The sequence below is a fragment of the Melopsittacus undulatus genome, chromosome 1, assembly GCF_012275295.1.
Source record: "Melopsittacus undulatus isolate bMelUnd1 chromosome 1, bMelUnd1.mat.Z, whole genome shotgun sequence".
Lineage (NCBI taxonomy): Eukaryota > Metazoa > Chordata > Aves > Psittaciformes > Psittaculidae > Melopsittacus > Melopsittacus undulatus.
Window position 1 is genome coordinate 114,733,531 of NC_047527.1, and position 19,716 is coordinate 114,753,246.

General features: G+C 38.8%; 1 protein-coding gene across 1 annotated transcript in view; it reads right to left on the minus strand.

The window, feature by feature from the left end:
* The window catches only part of MYO3A (myosin IIIA), a 116,412-nt gene that overhangs the window by 10,970 nt on the left and 85,726 nt on the right, over positions 1-19,716 (minus strand). The window contains exons 23-32 of the mRNA XM_031052492.2: positions 19,517-19,687; positions 17,312-17,391; positions 16,603-16,680; positions 14,395-14,600; positions 12,167-12,278; positions 10,496-10,658; positions 9,833-9,919; positions 6,772-6,895; positions 4,666-5,635; positions 3,855-3,993 (exon numbers count right to left, since the gene is read on the minus strand). Of these exons, the coding sequence (XP_030908352.2) occupies positions 3,855-3,993; positions 4,666-5,635; positions 6,772-6,895; positions 9,833-9,919; positions 10,496-10,658; positions 12,167-12,278; positions 14,395-14,600; positions 16,603-16,680; positions 17,312-17,391; positions 19,517-19,687 (2,130 nt within the window). The remainder of the gene's footprint in view (positions 1-3,854; positions 3,994-4,665; positions 5,636-6,771; positions 6,896-9,832; positions 9,920-10,495; positions 10,659-12,166; positions 12,279-14,394; positions 14,601-16,602; positions 16,681-17,311; positions 17,392-19,516; positions 19,688-19,716) is intronic.

Consider the following 19,716-nt stretch of genomic DNA (forward strand, 5'->3'; position numbering starts at 1 on the left):
TCAAGTATCCCCAGCTAGATCTGGCTGTGTGCTTTATATGTAAAAGGAAAATTGAGGCTTTCTATCTAACAAACATTTAAACACATCCATTACAACACTGATAAGGAAACCATTCACAACAGGAGCAGTCAAAGCACTTTGGAAATATTACGTTGGTGCTATCATTCCTATTTTACTAACAGGGTAAATAAGATGCACAAAGCAAGACACATTAAGACTTGCTTAGGGTTTATGTCCCAGTTAGTCATTAACACAACTAAGGGCTGGACCAAAGGCCTGTGCTGAGACTCCTGTCTCTGCAGCAGCCCATGCCCTGTGATTATATCCACCTGAACAGGTGCTGTCAGTTCCACAATACATGCCTTGTAAGCAACGCATAGGAGAAACTGACTCCCCCCCACCACATTTGACGTTATGCAGACGTTCCTTCGTAAAGGTTTTACCAAGAGGAAGACAGGTCAAACAAGTTGAAAGGAAGGATTTTCTTCAAACTGACCAAACGCATACAGTCAGTACTCAGTCGAAAGAAAGAGGTTTTGCTCTTGTGACCTGGATGCTTTGCTTTTGAACATCAAGATTGAATGTTAGCTATGCTGTAACCCATACCCAGGAAGTTAAATCTCTCTCTTGCCCAAACCTGATGCAGTCTGTCAAAACATACATTTGATCAAGTGATGATGGAAAGCTTAATAAAAGTTAAGGTCATTCTCCATCAGAATGAATAAAATACAGAGTTAAGGGTCAGTGAAGGCATGTGAACAGTGTGGCTGCCAGGTAACATTAAGGAAAGTTTAACAAATCTAAGAAAAATTCCCATCAGTATCTCAGCTAGCTCATTTAACACTACCTCAATGGTTCCCACTTAAGTTGCATGCATACTCTTAATTCTGTGGTGTTTAGTTACAAGGTATTACTACTTTTATACTCAACCCTCACTGAAAGCTGCAGATACACTGAAAACAATAAGAAAATTTAATTTAGGACCAGCTAATCTAATGTATGTGCATCCTGGACACCACCACAAACTGGGGGAAGTGTAGAGAGCTGCATGTGCTTGAAACATTCAAGTATGCGCAAGAAATGCTTGAATAAAGATGAGACAGTATCAACAGCCCTTTAGGTTGAACTGTGTCTGCACATTCTGACATACAATGATAAGCTTGGAAGACAACAATCTCAAGGAATCAACATCCAAGGATGCTAATGTAAATTAACTTATGTCTTACAGCAGATCTTATACTGAAGACTGAAGAAATAGTGTGGTTACCGCTGTGATAAGCATCTAAGTGTTGAAAGGTCTCTATTTATTAGGCCACCTGGAAAAACAGATAAACCTGTCTTCTGGTCATTTAAGTGAAATGTTACATGTTTGATTCAGCTCTGCTCCACATCTTATGGGGACAGAAGTATAAAAACTAGCTCAGAATAAAGCAGGAAGGAAACAAGAGTAAGAGCAGGGTTTTGTAGAGGATCTTGGGGGAAATCAGAAAATGCAAATACAGTAACTGGAATCCCAGGACTTGACAACAAGAAGTTAATAGGTATTACTGCTTACAGCAGTTATGTACACACCTTTTTACTGTCCTAATTATACACAGCATGAGGATACAATCACTCAAGTTTCAGATTCGCATATAGAAATATATGCGAATATATTTCTCTTTAGCATTCTGGTTAGCAATTTTTAGGTATTGTTTATTCACAGGATGTTTACCACTGCCCAATTTGGATAGTGCAAGTTCTTAGCAACCAGGAAAAAACTGAGGGATTAGTCTGGCACAGACCCAGAACTACGAACTGGAAGAGAGTGAGAACTTCACAATTGCAAATGCCTAAGTCCTGCCACACTCACTGAGGGAACTAGTTTTCATCTCTGGCTGACACTAAATCATTTCTGAGAGTCTGGTAACCTGGGATTATTGCTATAGCAGAAAGGGTGTTTATAGAAAATGGCTGTATTCCACTTTTGTGATTTCCACAGTCTTATGCTCTGCCATGCATCTGGCCAACTCCCAGAACAGATTTAGTATGTCCTGGCTGCACAGTGCTCAAAGGATGACTCCAATAGCTGAGAACAACCAGACAGCAGAAGTGCTTGACTACCGTGCTTTTCTCCAGTCCTACGCCTTAGTGTTCCCTGGCTTGCAAAGAAGAAAGACTGGCCAGTGAAAACTGCTGTGCTCTCCCAGAGCTACACAGGCTCCCTTTTCCTTGCAAAGACTGCCCATGAAACCCCTATAAATAGTGCTGAGGCAGACTACAGCAGGGGGAATCCTGGATTAAAATCCTGTGTGTCTCACTGCTTCGTGTAGCTGAAAAGGTCCTCAGCTGCAGCAGAGCGACTTGTACCATGTGATTTTCATTCTAAATATAGAAAATTATCTTCCTGAGATTTTGTACTTGAACTGTCATTTAATACTTAGAAGGATGGGCACCACTACTCATCTGGAGAAAAGAAAAAGAGAAAAAAATTGCTTCCATAATGATCAAATTTCTCTCACTTCAGGCTTTGACCTCAAAAAACTTGCAGTGGCCATTTGTGCATCTATTCTGACACCACAGTAATCCAAGGCTCACTAATAGTCCAAAGGTGCAGTCCTGGGATAGAGCCATTATGTTAAGCTGAAAGCATTTAGCAAGTAAATATAACCTACTCAGAAATTCGAGCCACAGGGAAAATTGTTTATTCCAGGAACTGTGTGCAGCTTGCTTTATGCATTTTTATAAATACAAATAAATTCACTCAAGAATTACTTAACCTTGTGGATTTAAGATTCATTTAACCTTTTTGCTCATATGTTCTTTAAACTGCAGGCTTTGCATTTTTATTTAAATATGCAGTTTTGAAAATCTGAACATTTTGTTACAGTGTGCCCTACAGCTGTCCCACATTTCCTCCCCTTCTGTGGGTAGCAATGTAATAAATGTTTTATCAAGCTGATCAATGGCCACCTACCCACAGATGAAAGCAGGCAGGTATTCCGACCTGGTATACAGCTATAAAATACAATTCATGTGTTATAGCTGTAAAACAACATATAAAACTAGTGAAGCTGAGGAAGAAGTGTAAATAAATGCAAAAGACCGAAGTAATTACAAATATTTAAGTACCACATGATTTATGGAACAGCTAAAGCTCAACAATCCTTGCTTTTATAAGGGTAGGACAGCAAAGGTAGTCCTAGAGAAACCTGCGGTAAAAGCCTATCTTTCTCCTGTAAATGTATGTGTACAAATTGTACTGTAACATAAAATATAGGCAAGAAGACAGGAAGGCTTCTCCCTGTTTAACAGACAGTGGATCACTCACCACATCTACCTGCTTCACTTTAGCATGATAATATGCAGTGTATTACCTCAAGTCTTTGTTTTATATAGTTATCTTACTTTAATATCCTGTGCTTTGGTCATAGCTAGAAAGGAAACAGTTTTCCTGTCTTGTGGATTACGTTCAAAAGTGGAAAGAGAAAGTTCACATTCCACACAAAGAAAGGTCTTTCAGTGGACCTGTTAGCTATTATAAATATGGCCATGGGGATGTGAGAAATCATGGCTCAGGTCCCTGCAGCCATCGCTCCATACCTTAGATGAGTGGCTGAGCCTAGTGTACACTGTCCAACCTGCTGTGTTGCAGAGTGATATGTCACATCATGGGCAGGAAGACCAGCAGAAAGCAGTGCTTGACTAGAATCCAGCTGTCCTTTATGCTTTTTTAAAGTTCAGGTCTGGTAAAAGACACATTTGTTATACCTGCCATCAGTAGCAACAAAAGTTGTACGAAGTACTTGGGTCAGCAACAGAAAACAGTCCAATTTACCAATGAGAATTCTGCTAACAGGAAGGTTTGACCTTACCTGACTGACAAACATGAGAAGGAAGTCGGCCATTAGCTTGCTTATCTTTGGGCAGCATGACGGGTCTCAGCTGATGTGACAGTATCATTTCATTCAATTTTTGCTGCAATGCTAAGTAGTCTTCGGATAATTTTGATATCTGATAAACATAACACAGGATTTGACATCATTATATGAATAAGTATACATGTTCCAAGGTAATCAAAAGTAAAAGAGTGGACTAGAGAATGAAGATAAATGGTATTGCTACACTTACTGTAGTGTAGACTCCTACCACATTTACCTCCCCATCCTCCTTAAAGAGGAAGAAGAAAATGAAGAAGAAAAAGACTCATAGAAAACTCCACACTGCCACCCAGTCCTACAGCTACTTCGTATTGGTTCACATATATGAGTAGATGATACCTTGCTGATGCAAATTAGCTTCTACAGCTGTAGGCATCCCTACACATGTGTGAGTGACAGACACAGCAACTTTGAGTTTCCCTTACAGGATATTTTACAAGTTTACTGATTTAAGGTCCTTGCCTGGTAAACTCACATTTCAACACAGGCAAAGCTTCTGCATTTAACTTAAACCAGGTTAAAACAAACATTTTTTTGCCAGTGCTCTTTGTCTTTTCTTGCTTTCTGAAAAGGGTATTTTCTCTTGCAGTCCAAAAAATGCATTTTTATAGAACACTCATTACAAAACCTCAGTCTCAGTTTAGAGAGTAAAACCTTGGTGCCACTGAAGCCAGTAAAAAAACCTTGCCATTCTGTCACTGTTTGGAGTATTATGCTCAACATACGTAGCTTACAAGCTTCTTACCTGTCGTGAAAAGGCTGCCAAATCACAAGCCTCTTTCTCTGAGTCTCCCTTTGGTGTCTTAGGGTCTTCAGCTTCTGTATTAGTGCTTTCCCTATCTTTTGTTGTCTGGGGATTAGTATTTTGAATATGGACTGCTTCTGTTGGCTCCTTTACAGTTTTCTCTTGACTTTTGCAAGGTAGTTTCCCTTCTTTTCTGAGTTGTCCCCTCCTTCTGTAACCCCGGTAAGTGCTCTGAATAACCACTGCTGCCTTCTCTTGGTCTTCAGAACTTTGGTTTTCTGATTCAACTTGCTTCCATGAGCCTCTTAGTGACTCTTTTCTTATAATTCCTTTACACCCTGTAGGCATCACTGCTTCATGTTTCAGGTGGTTTCTTTCCACATCCCTGTCAGTCCTGGGCTGGACCACAGAAGGTTCTTGATTTTGCCCATGTACACTGAGTTTGTCTTGATTATCTTGCTCTTGCTGGGGGCTAAGTTCAGTTGTGATTTTGACAGATTTGTTGGACAACTCTTCCAAAGAGGCCTGTTCTTCACCTTCAACAACATGTTTTACTGCAGGGTTCTGCTTCACAGAAGCTCCCTCTCCTTCAGTAAAGGTTGTCTGTTGGTCTTGTACATTTTCTGTGACACCAGGCCCAGGGCACTCACTGTCACTAATAACATCAGCTTCATCTGGAGTCTCCTCATTTGCTGCTTCTTCCAGTAAAGCATTTTCAGCTGGCTGCAGTTGTGCTTCAAGGAATTCCACAGCAGATAATTCTTCCTCTGCTATTTTTTTCTGCTGTTCCTTTAATTTTTTACAGACCCTGTAGCTTCTATAATAGCTCTGAACAATGACAGCTGCTTCTTCTTTTGTTTTAGGAAGGACCCTCTTCAGTCCAGCTGGACTTTCCTCATTATCTCGAAGTTTTTCATCTTTTTCACTAATGGATGCTGCATTTTCAGTTTGTTTCTTTCTAAGTGATTCCCTGAATGGAATAGAGTTTAGGGCAAAAATTATAGCTGAAGGAGATGAAAGATAGTGACAACTTTACAACTATCTTTGGTGGTGCTTGTGTACTAAATGGCAATTTGATGCATTGAAGCATGGGAAAGACTGTAGTGCATATAGCTGGAATTAAAGGTAGCAAGCTAATTGCTGTCTTTCTGCTTATTACTATTTCTTAAGTGAAAACAGACATCCCTGTTAAACTCTTCAAGGAAAATTGCTAGAGGATCAATCTAGGCTGCATGAGGGCTGGTAAAACAGTAAAAAATTTATTTAAATGTTAACAAGAACATAAGGCAGAAACTTTTTAGCACCTCAAATATGCATAAATACACACAATCCTAAATGTATTCATGAAAGAAAACTGCTTCAAGTCACACTCACACTAGAAATGCAAAAAACAACAAACCTGGCCACAGGTTCAGGTCAAATTTAAAAGACCTATTCCCTAAACTGTCTCTGTTATGATCAATATTACTTCAGTGCCAGGTGAAATGCCACCCTATTCCTTCCCTCTGAAAGACTTTGGACTCCTTCACAGCTGTTTTCCACCTCCCTAGCCTAGTCTTCACCTACTTAAATTCTATCACTGAAAAAAAATGATGGTGATGAGCAAGTGCTGCTAGCTCCATTTCAGAGACTGGTCCTACAACCACACTGTAGAGATATTCAGAACGTGCTTCATCTCACCTGACTTGTAGCTGTTTGATCTGAGCAAGACATCTGAATTCCTGCTGTCATCACCTATACTTATCTCAAAGAGTGACTTAAGATGACAAGAACGGTTCCTTGCAGATACCTATTTCTTGCTCTTGTCCAAGTATTATTTATGATGAGCTACTTCCAAAAAGATACTAATCTACAGATTACATTAATATTAGAAGTAAGCACAATATTTTTGATCTTTCCTCTAAATATGCTTTTATTCCCTGAGCTTAAAAGTATGAGAATATTTGCTACTGACATTAAAAGTCTCCACATAAAGGTACGTTACCTTTGCATCTATACCTAGAATAAGCCTAATTTGCTTTACTTTTAGCTTATATAGTTGCTCTTCAGCAGTGCAGTTACTGCAAGGAACATTTGAGTGACATAAGACACAGAAAATAAATCTACCTTTTCTTTTTGAAGCTCTTCCTCTCCTTATATCCCCTGTAGTGAGACTGAATTGTAACTGCTGCTTCATTTCTTGTCTCAGTTAATTCTTTTATCTTCTTCCTGAGTAAGTATCCTCTGGCAACTGATAAAAATTGTAATACAAAACAACTTTAGGTAACAAGCAATGGGTGTCTCAGACATTTCAGAGAGTCAAATGGTAACAGCATTAAATAAAAAACAATAAGGAAATACAGACTGGGGTGGTTACTACAGTTACGTTTCATCTGAAATTATTCTGTCCTACAAAACATTTTTTTGAGATTCCCAGTTTTACAAACAAGCTTGCTCTTTGTGTTTTATTGGACTAAATTAAATACAGGAAGATGCAGAATGAAGCAGAAGCATAGGGGTACGGAAATGCCTCTAGAACACAGTGTTGCCAGCTTCATGTATCTATTTTGTCTGATTCAGGCAATTAATTTGACTCAGTCTTTCATTTCCTTGGGAAACATGTGATTATCAGACTACAGAGGTAACCAGACTCTCTTCTTGCACAGGCTTGGAATTAGCTGAACATTCAATTGATCAGAAAAAAACTGAAAAACTAACTCAGCAGTTACAGAAGTCTCAGCTCATGCTTCTTTCGCAAAGATTAATTCAAAATGAAAAAGCTCAACATGAAAGATGTGCTAAGCTCCACAGTAATCAGCTACACCATGGCAAGGGTACTCGCTACTTGTGTTTTGTCAGAGGCAGAAGTTCAAGTTACTGGTCTGAACCAGGATGAATAACGACTCAAACAGGGGTCTTTCCTGAGACATGAAGGTGCTGACTGCTTGATGGGTATCTAGTGCCAGCTGAAGTGCTCCAGGATAGCCAAGGCATCTTCTACATGGAGCTGACAAAAAGAATAAGACAGACAAGGCCTTTCTGGAGAGACAAAGTCTGGTATACCACATGAAATAAAACCAGAGGCCAGACAAGATAACCTATAATCTCAAATAATACTAGATACCAGTATAGGGGCAAATGAGCTGAGCATTTGGTAATTTTGAATAAAATGAATCAAACTCTAGGCTCTGCTAATTTTAGGAGGAGTTCATACACCTAGGTCACTTTCAGACATCTACACTGAAATGTTTCAATGAAAAACAGAATTGCATTCAGAATGTTGCTTCAAAAGTTCCTGAACTTGTAAAAATTTCCTTATGGGAACTGGCACAGTCTCCACAGTACTGTGATTTGGACAAGTCTGCAGATCCAGGGATTCAGCACAAATCTGCTAATCCCTGGCAAATTAAAAAGAGCATAGTGTTTTCTAAAAATATCTCTGTTTAACTCCTAATGCAGTACCAAGACTATGGGCATAGAGGATTCAGGTTATTTAACTACCCTGAGGAGATGGTAGATATGGGAGCTCTTACTTTAACTTTGCTGAAAGTGCTTTGTATCACAGGAAAAGCTAAGCCAATTTAAGAATGGGAAGGGAGCATAAACAGTCTATTCTGACACATTCATTTAACTTGGCACTTGGTTTTACTTGCTTTAGCATTCCCTACTCATAATTTAGAACATCTTGGGCTCTACTAGGTGCAGGGGTTCAGTGTAATGAGCACGGTATAAAAGGGACATAAAACAGGGCAAAGAAACCCAAATACTTCCTGGAAGCAGCACAACTGTTTTTTATACAGCAGTATGACAGGGCCTTAGAAAAGCACTAATTACAAATCACTTGGAATACTAGCTTCTTGGACTTCTGAGGCAGTCCTCATTCCATTGTCATATAAAAGCAACTGAACAGGAGTTATTTTGAAATAAATCAGGTTACATTGTCAACAAACATGCCAATATAAGCTATGTTTGGTCTTTTTAGACTTATTCTGGTTCACTTTTGAAATTTCCTGAGAACTATGTGATAATACTCGTTGAAGCTTTGTTTTCAAACTGGAAGAGCAGTTTTGTATTGCTTTAGAAATAAATGGGGTGGGGGAAACAGAAATGTAAGAAAAATGGATATCCATTTTGTTCTGCCTCCTCATGCACTGAAAAAGGTTGAAATGGAACTGCACAGAGGACAGAGAAGGTGAACAAGAAGCACTGGAGAGATCAACAAACAGAGCAAAGTGGTAAATTCCTACTTTTGCATTTTTTTTAAATATCCTAGTATAACTGACAGCTTTCAGATGGCACATTACTGGATTCTATTCTGATTTTAGATTTTCTACACTGATGAAGTTCTACCAACTGCAGTGAAGTGCTCTTCAGCAAATGCTAACATAGGCACAGTGCAATTAACAGATGCATCTGGCAATGATTAAAACCAGCTCTGGTGTCTGTATATACTCATGAAGGCATATCTGAGGTAGTTTAAATCTAGATAGCCGGGGTACTGGCAGCAGTAGCTTATATTTGTGGTTGCCACCTTTGTAATTACTAAAGTATTATGCAGATATGCACCAGATGTTTTCAGACCAGTGCCCCTCTAGATGTATTGCTGCTGATTTCAGAGCATCTCTGCAGGGATCAGGGAGACAGAAACATAAGGAGGGAAAAGGGATGTCACATAGCATACATCTGATTATTTTATTAAGGTGATTATTGCTGTAGAAAAGAAAGAATATTTTGCTAGGTTGGACTGAGCAAAGACAAAAAAGAATCAGAGACATGAGTGAAATTACAGGTTGTTGTTTTCTCAAACATAACTATTACTGGTACATAACAAAACATATTTCTAAAGGATAGCATGCATACACAGATTATACGCAGACAATGTCATATGGAGCTTCAACAATACCAGATGCAATACTTCAAGGTTTCAGACTAGGAGTAAAAAGGCTTGCTATGGCATTTAACCTGCCCACTTCACAGTGGTGGAAAGGGCCTTTAAGCCACTCTGAAGTACAGGTAACAGAATACACTGACTGGTTTCAACCACTGTATATAAATATATAATAGATAAATTGTACCTCAGAATGTGTAAATGAGCACAGTCAGAGTCACTACACAATAGCAAAGAATCTGGATCAACATATTGTGTATGAAAAGCATATTAAAAGCCAAGAAAGCAAACAATTCTTACTTGCTTGAAGCCTCGTAATATACTCTTCCACTTTTTTATCACGTTTTGCATTTTTGTATTGTTTACGAGCAACAAAACCCCTGTAAGCTGAAATGTCAAAAATTAAATAACCTATTAGGTATACAAAAAGCTGCAAGCATAAAAAAAGTCTGCAACAGACCTCCATTAAAATATTCATAAATATTTTGCAGGCTTTACTTTCTAAAAATAAATGGCAAATAAGAACAAGCAGTAAATCTACATAAAAATTATGTTTACTCACCAAAAAAGTTATTATGAAGTTTGAGAAGTATTAAAAATTTCAGTTGATGTCTCCATCAACACTGTAATTGGTCTTATTATCTAGGACAGTTGATATATTTTATTTTCATTATTATATTACACAACCTTGTCAGAGCATGTCAGAATACTATTAATAACAGTATCATCTGTGCAATCATGTCCTTCCATTGTTAAAATTGCCTTTTAAATGTAACATTGATAAATGTAACTTCAGCAAAGAGTTTGTCATAACCTGGTTAAAGAAATTTTTCTTCATAAGAAAGACATCACCAAATATAGCAGCAGAAAAAAAGGCAAAATACACATCCAGCACATACATCCATCTATCAACTGTACACGTGCACTAGCTTTAAGCAAAATGTTAAGTTTTAAAGTTATTACCTGACTGTATTTTAATAGCACTTTGTTCCCTTTGCTCCTTTATCTTTTTGTATCTCCTTGAACCCAGCCACCCTCTGACACAAGCTTGAATCAAAATAATCATGTCAACTGTCTCCTTCCGCATTAAATTTAGCTGCTCCACGTGATAGTATTTGAGGAATACCTTAAAGAGTAGGCAGACAAGCAACAGTTTTAGTTACCTTTCCAGGCCCTGTATTCACTCAATCTGTTAAATATCAACAAGGGTTACAAGTTGGTTTCAAATCATGACTCTTCAGCTGTGTGTGGTACCTAAAGGATCATTCTTGTTAAAGACATCATTTTCATTACTTGGGGTATTAGTTTACCTTACTCTCACTTTCAACAACTTTTGTCAACCCCTGCTTATTCATGCTTTCATGGGAAGGTGTTTTAAAGTCCCATTGCAAACTTCAATCTGTGACTATAAATCTGTTTTCAGAACTATGAGGCTGGCAGTTTTGTAACCATAAAAATATGATGTATGCTACATAAACATGATCCAAATCTGAACTTCCCTGCTTTCCAATTATGAATCTAAGGCATTGTTTATTTACTAAATTGTTTTTATCAAGCATGAAGCTCATGCAACTCCTGAAAAATCAGGCCAGCACAATGGATACAAACACATCCCTGCTATATATTAGGATAAAATAAAATGTGTAGAAAAAGCTTGTGCAATTAAGACAATATTTAGGCTTATTTTGAAGAATTCACCTGATCTTTGGTCACTTGTTGGCACAGATAAAGGTTAAACCTAATCAAAGTAAATGAAAGCTGTAGATCTCGCATTTCAAGATATGCTTCCTTTGGCTGCATGTTGTCCATTATCCTCGCTAAGACAGCAGAAGGAAATAAAGGCTGGGGAGCAGGTAACTTTATGGCTTCTTTCCCACCTATGAAGGAAGATGTCTCATAAGGAGAACAGGTGTTTCTTCTACACTGTGATGATTTCCAATAGTTTAGGATCCATGCCTCTATCCATATCCTTCCTGGGCACTTCTGTTACATTAGCAAATAAAGAGACTTGGTACAGTACTTGTCTGATGCTTCTTTTCTCTGGCAGACTTCCTGAGATCTGTCAGTGGGGGGGGGGGGGGGTGAGGGGGGTGGGTGTCCCTCTCTGACACACTGGGAAGACCTAGAACCAAAAGCAAGTATGGAAACAGACACATGCTTCTCTTACAATAAAATCTTATCCCACTTCACATACATGGGATAATTCTGTTATCTCTTCCCCCAGTGCTCAGCAGAGTTTGCCTCAGAGGTCTCAGGCTGGAAAGCCAAAATCTTTTCCTCTCCCTCTGTGGGTCTGATTGCTCCAGGGAAGAAGTGTAACTTCTTTGCCTTAAGAAAACTTGGACTAAGCAAATTTGGATCCTGGTTACAGCATTTTTTGAAAGAAAATGCAAGCAGTGCTGTTGTCACGTACTGTTTTGCACTGTGGCCTCACTAAAGGCCATCAGAACTTTAACACTTTACAGATCAGGATATTAGCCAGGTATGAGGGAACAGCATCCAGCAAAGGTCATTTTTGTTTTACACCAACAGAAACCAAGAGCAACTCCAACCAAAGCTGTAAGAAACCAAATCGCTTAATAAGTTAAGAATGACAGACTGCAATAATGCAGATATAGTATATCAGAAAATTACTTTAGTTTTCCCAAGAACCCAGTTGTCAAGGCGGGCTTTTTCCAAGATGGCAGCACAGGTTTCTGGACTGACTGGAGGATCATCATTTGTTTTGTAACAGATGAGGTAATACCTAAAGACAAATATATGATTCTTTATTCTATTAATAGTGAGCAATAGTTGCAAATATATTTAAACTATTTATTTAAATAATAAAACAGTTACATGAAAGAACACTGAAACAAACCCAAAACAGCACATGAAATAAATTGCTGTGATTTATATGCAGTACTGAGAAACTCAGTCAAAAGTAGATGAATGACATATTGCACACCCTGGAGGGTTGATTAATTCTGTATCAACACCAGAAGGAGTTTAAACAGCGTGCAGCCCAAATAGAGTGCACCAATTCTATGCTGCTCTGGCTCTTAGCATTCTGTGAAAGTGATTTCATTGGCAAAATAAAAATATTTTTAAAGCTTTTCTGCCTAAATTATCTCATTCATATCTACAAACGTAATAGAAATTTCATATGTTATGTCATGTGCTAGACCGTTTACTTTTGAGATAGTTAACACGATGTGAGATGCATCCCAGGTCTTGTTATCTCTTTGGACTTAGTTTTGCAGATCCTTTTGGAACATTCCATTATGCATATACGTGCCATTATGCCGCTTCATATATAAACATTTAACCTGGCAAACTCATAACTCAGAATTAATTCTGACTAGGAAAAGATATTCAAGTATAAAAACTACCCATAACTTAGTCAACTCAGCTGCTGGGTAGGAAAGTTCTTGAGTGTTCCAGGACTTTCCCAAATGTTCATTAACAAAATGAACAGTACCTATCTTGGTGTTTTTAATTCAGGAAAATTACATGAATTATCTGTGCTTCCTGACAGCACATTCTGCCTTTTTTCTTTTTATTCAGCCTTTATACACAAAGCTTGAGTTGTACCAGCTTTACACAATGGTAAAATTTTCCTCATGGAATACTAAAAGAGACAATGTTGATTCCTGCATTGTCACCAATGCTTACAGCCCCTTTTTTTTAATTTTTTTTTTTTTTACTACACAATGAATTAGCTTATTTTGATTCAAACAAAATAGTTTTGCCATTATCTCAGGTCTACCTGTAACTCTCAACTATTAGGGGAAAACAAAAAAGGACAAGGAGATAGATGCTTAATAAAAATCCCTTTTTATCTGGGGGCAATATCCTCAGTGCCTCAGTGCTGTTGATCTGCATGGCCTCACTGCAACCAGGGGCATACTCTCTGGAGATCTATCCTGTTATACTCGCAACATTCCTCTCTTTTACCTGAACAGTAATTTTTTTAAATAAAAAGCAGTGGCCAAAAGCCATAGCACATCCTGGTACAGGGATAACGGCCTTTTCCCATGCAGCACTCTTCTGAAACTGTAACAATCCCAGGATTATTCTTTCCAGAAACAGTGCTATAAAAATATCACTTTGACCTTCCTCTGCCTCCTTGTGCACCTGCAGCTGCACTCTGCTGCTAGCTCTTTATATCTAGTGCACTACTACTTTTAAGTGCTTCTGTCTGAAAGGGTGCTGCTTGCTCTTTCCCAGTTTTGATGCACATTCCAGAAATCTCAGTTCTGATTGAGGCAAATACTCAGGGTCTCTATTTGTGAGAGAAAAGTACAGATTAAATGGTCAGGATTAATTTTTTGGGGTGGAAGAAGAAGAGATAGTTAAAGGGCTTATAAAATCATAGTGAGATCATTACTTTTCTTCTTAACAAGTGACTAATACTTAGAAATTGTATTTTAAACGAAATTATGCACTTAATGAACTTCTTGGCTCTAGATGAGCAATACCAAATTATCATCCACTCTGCACAGTGCTGAATGTCAGGAGCTAGAAAAACTGTAGTGCCCCTTGGAAGCTAATGCTCTGAATTCTCAGCTTTAATTTGAAGCATTAAATTTCTGAACCTCAAGTCTTGGAGGAAAACTTGCAGATTACAAGTAAGACAATTTTTACTCAAATGTGCAGGGAGCCTGAAACAATCATCTTGAAATGCATCATCTTCCCCTACCAGTCCAAAACAGTTCACTAATCTTGTGCCTGAACTACTCTTTGTCACTCGGTTTGTAATTTTCTTTGTCACAGAAAATGACTTTGTATGTTTTCTTCAAAGACCATGCCAAGGATACTGCTGATACTTAGCAAACACTGGGCAGCAACGATAGGAAAAGGCTTCTTTGCATCAACATTACCGTTTTATGAAGTTAGCGAACAGTATACGGTGTGAGTAGCCCTGTCTTCTAATTCTTGCTGTCTCCAGAATTCCCGTGTAACGCAGCTGAACCAACACTTTTTCTTTATCAAACTTGTTTGCCTGCCGATCATTGTTTGGCTTGATGCATCTGACAAAATGAGGCTGCCCGACAACCATTTTGGATAACAAATCCATCAGAGAATACTGCAAGAAAGTAAAAAGATATCTGCCACCAGTTATAAAACTTATACAAAGGTCAATGTGTAGCTGATATTTTATTTGATTATTTAATTGATTAGAATCATGACCAAACCCACTTAAATTTCAGTGACCTGGTACTTCAAAGGTAGATGAAGCAAATCACCTAACAACAATTCTAGCTTTGATAAGATCTCTAAGTTACTAGCATATACTACTTGAGTGAAACACTGGTTCCAAAAGGATGTACCAAGTTCTACCCAGAACACTCTCACAGACTGCCATATGACAAAAACTCTCCATACAGTGATTTGTTTCTTTTGGAGCCTTGTTAGGTAATTACAGTCCATTTCTTTTTCCTATAGTCACTTACTTGAAGATCTTTATTCACCCAGAGAGTAAATCATCAGTCTGTGCATGGGAAGTGGAAGAGCAGTAAGACAATATATACTGCCATCCCTTTGTTAGACTGAAGGAAGATAAGGCCACCCCAGAAGAGGGGCTGCTTAAACTGCTTTGATCTAGCATGTCCTGTTCACTGTACTACAGTGAAAGAAGAAACTTTTGATGAGGGCAAAACTAGAATTACACAAAACCACAGTTCCAAAGTTGCACTTTTTCTACCTCACCAGGTTACCAGGCAGGCAGAGAGGATGTAGTTTGTAGCTCCCCATGCCTACTGAGGTGAATCTGACTGTAAATAACCTTGACTGGTATTGTAAAATTGCCTCATGGGAGGATCCTAGTAAAACACAAATGAAGAGGCTCATTCCTCAAGATTCAACCTCACTCAACAGAAAGAGGCAGCCAGGAGGTGATGCTGTTCAGCAGTAGGTTGGGTACATGAAACTAGTCTAGGACGTCAATAGCCATATGTTTCCTATTAAAATGTGCAATTTCATTCTGGACAGATGCCGCACCATGCAGCTAAGTGCATAATTAGCTCCATCACTAGTATGCCAATCTAGCACAAACAAGTGGGACACACTAATGGATTTTTTTTCCTGCTCAGTATGAAGTGGTAGATGCTTTTCTCAACCACCCACAGATTTCTTTGTATGAGTAAACCAGTGGGACTGAAGCAGAATCTTCATTTAAGAGCATTAGCAAGCATGATGTGAGCAGGGATTTCCACTACAGAAAATAATAACAGAAAAGTGTAAATATAATTAACTCATTTGCAGCCTCTGATGCTAGATGTACTGGTAATGCACTGAATCACAGACATTAGGTTTGAGTGAGATTCAATAAATTTTTCCATCTAGAACTTTACAATACCATGCAGCTTTGGGCCACCATGATTCTACCTAGGCTGAAATTATCCTTTGCAGTCCACAGAGCTGTGTTAACTGTACCTACTAATCAGAGATCTTGATCCTTCCTGCTGTCATAGATGTAAATGAACTCTTACAGGTCATGAACATCACCTCAGCCATCTTTATGCTCTTCCTGGGAGAGATAACTAAATAAGAGTTGGAAATTCAGAGCTGAGCCCAAGTGTACCACTGGAGGAAAGTGCTCTTCACACTGCTTTTTATTGCAGGACCAGCAGCACATCCAGTGCTTAGGAAAGTCAAGAGCATTACTGAAGGAACCTCAAGGATGGAGTCAGAACAGCCTCTGCGCAGTGACCATGAAGATCTTTCTTCAGAGCTCCTGTTTCAATTTAACTTTCCCCTCTTGCTTCTTAAACTCTTAAAGAAATGCTATACCACTAATGTCTAACCTCCCTTTATCTCCCTTGGTGGAAAAACAGTCAAGTGGCAGATTAGTATCAATCATCATACATCATCATGACAGAAATGTGTCTGTGTAATGAAGTACAATTAAAGATGAAACGTCACAATCTCTAGGTATTTGCACTGCACAGACCACTGTGCCATATATGAGCTTCACAAACTCTAAATGGGTCACTGTTGACTCTAAGTCAACAGGTGCATTTGAAAAGGTGAAAGAATAAACATTCATTCTACTCTTGAAAAACTTATTAAAAGATCTAGAATCTTACTCTGAAATAAGAAGCAACTGTCTGTGTTTTCATGCTGGTTGTCTCCCTTGGATGATGTCCCGTATCTCCTGCTTCGTTCTATAAAGATGAAGAAAGAAAATGTCACTTTCTATCTCTGTGGAGTCTGTAGAGCCTTTTCCAATGCCACAATGAAGCAGCCCTCACAAAACACAATTAATTGGGAAAAAAAGTATTCTAAACAGAAAAAGTTACAGCATGATAACTAGCACAAATCAGTTACACCAGTGCATTACATTACTTTGCTACACAATACGCAAATATTCACACACAGAGGACACAATTTGATAACAAAGCATCTAAATAACTGTCACAAATAACCTGACAGTGTCTGAGGTCCCATCTGTTATTTCAATATCCCTGTTATTTTGGTAGTTCTCTAAGGAACTTGGCTATACTCCACACCAATGTTTTACTTTTTCATTTTGCTACAATACAGCTGGGAAATAGTATTTTTTCACTTGAAGTTGTCACAAAACTATAGCCAGAAAGAAGGGAAATGTTAGTTTTTTACCTCACGGAAGGAATATGAATTGCACAACACAAAGATATCCAGCTAAACAGAAAAGAAAATAGGGGAGAGAGAAAAATCAAGGAAGGGGTTACTCACTTACTTTTAGTACCAATAACAGTATTGCCTTTCTAGTTTAAAGTAGGATTTAATGAAGAATAACAAAATCAATTTTCTTACCTTTGTATGACTGATTGATTTCTGAGGGGTCCACATTTGGTAACTGATTGTAGTTTTGCTTTTTGTGTGTGCCAGGTTACCTATGGGAAAATGAAAGGAAGCAAGCAACCAAAATGCTCACATCTCAGCTAAACAAAAATCTACACTGAACCACCTTATTCATGACCCCAGCGTAACCATATGATTATAAAGGTCGTTGACTTTTCTGGAGTATGTCCTCATTTCCCCCTTCACCCTTGGGGTGGAACAAGCTCTGAAGAAGTTGCATGAAGGTTGAACATGGGCTGAATTTTCCTCCTTCAGCACTTGTGTCACCTACTAGAATAAAAGAATAAACCGACTGCTGCAGAATGTAAGAAAGATACATCTTGGAACATCCATGTGGTTTTACCCTAATGACGTTACTGTACTATTTTAGTTCTAAGGCTACATATATATTAGTTAAAAGCAACAGTAAGTGCTAGCACCCTTCTCTGGCCCCAAGGGCGAGTGACATATCACAACTCAAGTCTATACAGCTAAACTCTATACTTAACTACTCCTTTAACCTCCTGGTAAATAAGGTTCTATCTTTCCACAGAGCTTGTTGGAAACCATTACTGGCCTGTGTCCTCTCTTGAAGTGTGCTTGTTTATTTCTGGGAGACTGCTAGCTGACACGATCCAAAACTGTCCTAGGAAGGCATGCTATCAAATAGTCAGAATGGGCAATCGTGTGGGATTGTTTCACTGGCCCTGTTTGGTTCATTAGCATGGACCTAGTCTTACAACTCTAACCCTGGAATTCTTAATCAAGTAACACCTTTATTACAATGACTTAGAGAACTAGGTGCATTGGGGTGGCTTGCACAGACACAAGTCTAAAGGAATAATAAAAATTTTGCTGAGCTTTCCATCATGTCACTCTGTGTTGATAAACCCCAACCACTGCTGCACGCTGCTACTGCTTCTGCTAATAACATAACACCCCTGGAATCTCACTGTCTTCTGTAATCTCTCTGTGCTCAGCTGCCATCACTAAGAGCTGGATAAGAGTTGGATAAACAGCTGCAAATATACAGCATGCTGAGCTAATTCGTCATATATTATATAATGATATCAAGAGCTAAACTTCCCTTGGGCTTAGCTGAATATCTCAGGGTGAGAAGAAAAGGGAGGATTATTCACGCCTAACTTGAGCTAACTTTAGCTATCTGAAAGTGAGGTGTCTACAGGATCTCTGTTGTATTAGTGGAGAGAGGCACCTCCAGAGATTTATCCCATCCTAAGAAAAATCCCTGCGGAAGGTGAGATGGGTAGGATTCTGGGTGAACCTCTAAATTTCCACTGATTATAGGTAAGTAAGTTAGATTAGAAATCTAACTTTTATCTTGTTATACCTGGATGGTTTGGGTCAGTTTCAAAAGGCTACACGTAGTGTTTCATGATACTTAATAAGAAGACTAAAACAACCTACAGAATTATCTTACAAAACATTATGGAAGACTTGCGATCAGTTCTTGGGATCATTTGAGACCTGACTTTGGCCCTACAGAAATTACAGTTTAGTATCCTAGCAGATATCAATAAGCCAAAAAGTCCAGGCAAGGAAATTGAGTTTAGTGTTTTCCCAGGAACACTGACTCTAAGTAGACCTTCAAGACCAAATTTTCATTCCTCCAGCAAAGCTCCCTTTGTGAAGAACAGGAGCCTTGCCAAAACCTCAGATTCTGTAAGCTACAACAACATTTAGAGAAATGTCCATTAGGTTTTCCAATTCAGCTTTTCTGTTCTGCTGCAAGCACATCTCCCATGTAGTTGTACAAGAAAGTAATGTTGTAAAGTACTTATTGTATGGCATCAGTGCCATTACACAGGGAGTAATACAAAACAACAGCAAACTGGTTGTAAGGAGACTTACCCATCATCCTAAAACAGCAGGTAGGACACTGTGCAAGGGTGTGGTTCAATTTAGGTGCAACTTAGGAGTTATTTCTGTAGAGCCAGTCATATTCCTCCACCTCAATTTATGAACTGCTTGAGGAATTTCTCACTACTAGGAGTGCATCAGTTAAGCTATTGTAAAGGCCTAAAACACTGGGGAAACAGAGGAATGTCTCCTCATTCTTTGAAGCAGATAGTAGGAGCCCCAACCTTGGTTCTCTACTGCTTTAGAGAAAACCAGGCAATTTATACATGCCCTGCCCAAAAATGGCTAGTGACTTACCTGATCCTTTCTGTCCAGTCCTCAACTCAAGGGATGCACTTGATTCCCTGTCTTGCTTCCCTACCCTGAAGAGAGGACCCTGAAAGAAGCCTCTACCACTTCCTTGGCACTTGACCAGACCAATCCCTCCCCTGCAGCTTGAGATGGCTGGGGCTCCATTCTGTATAGATTCTAGGGTTGGAAAGTTAAGCCACAAAGTG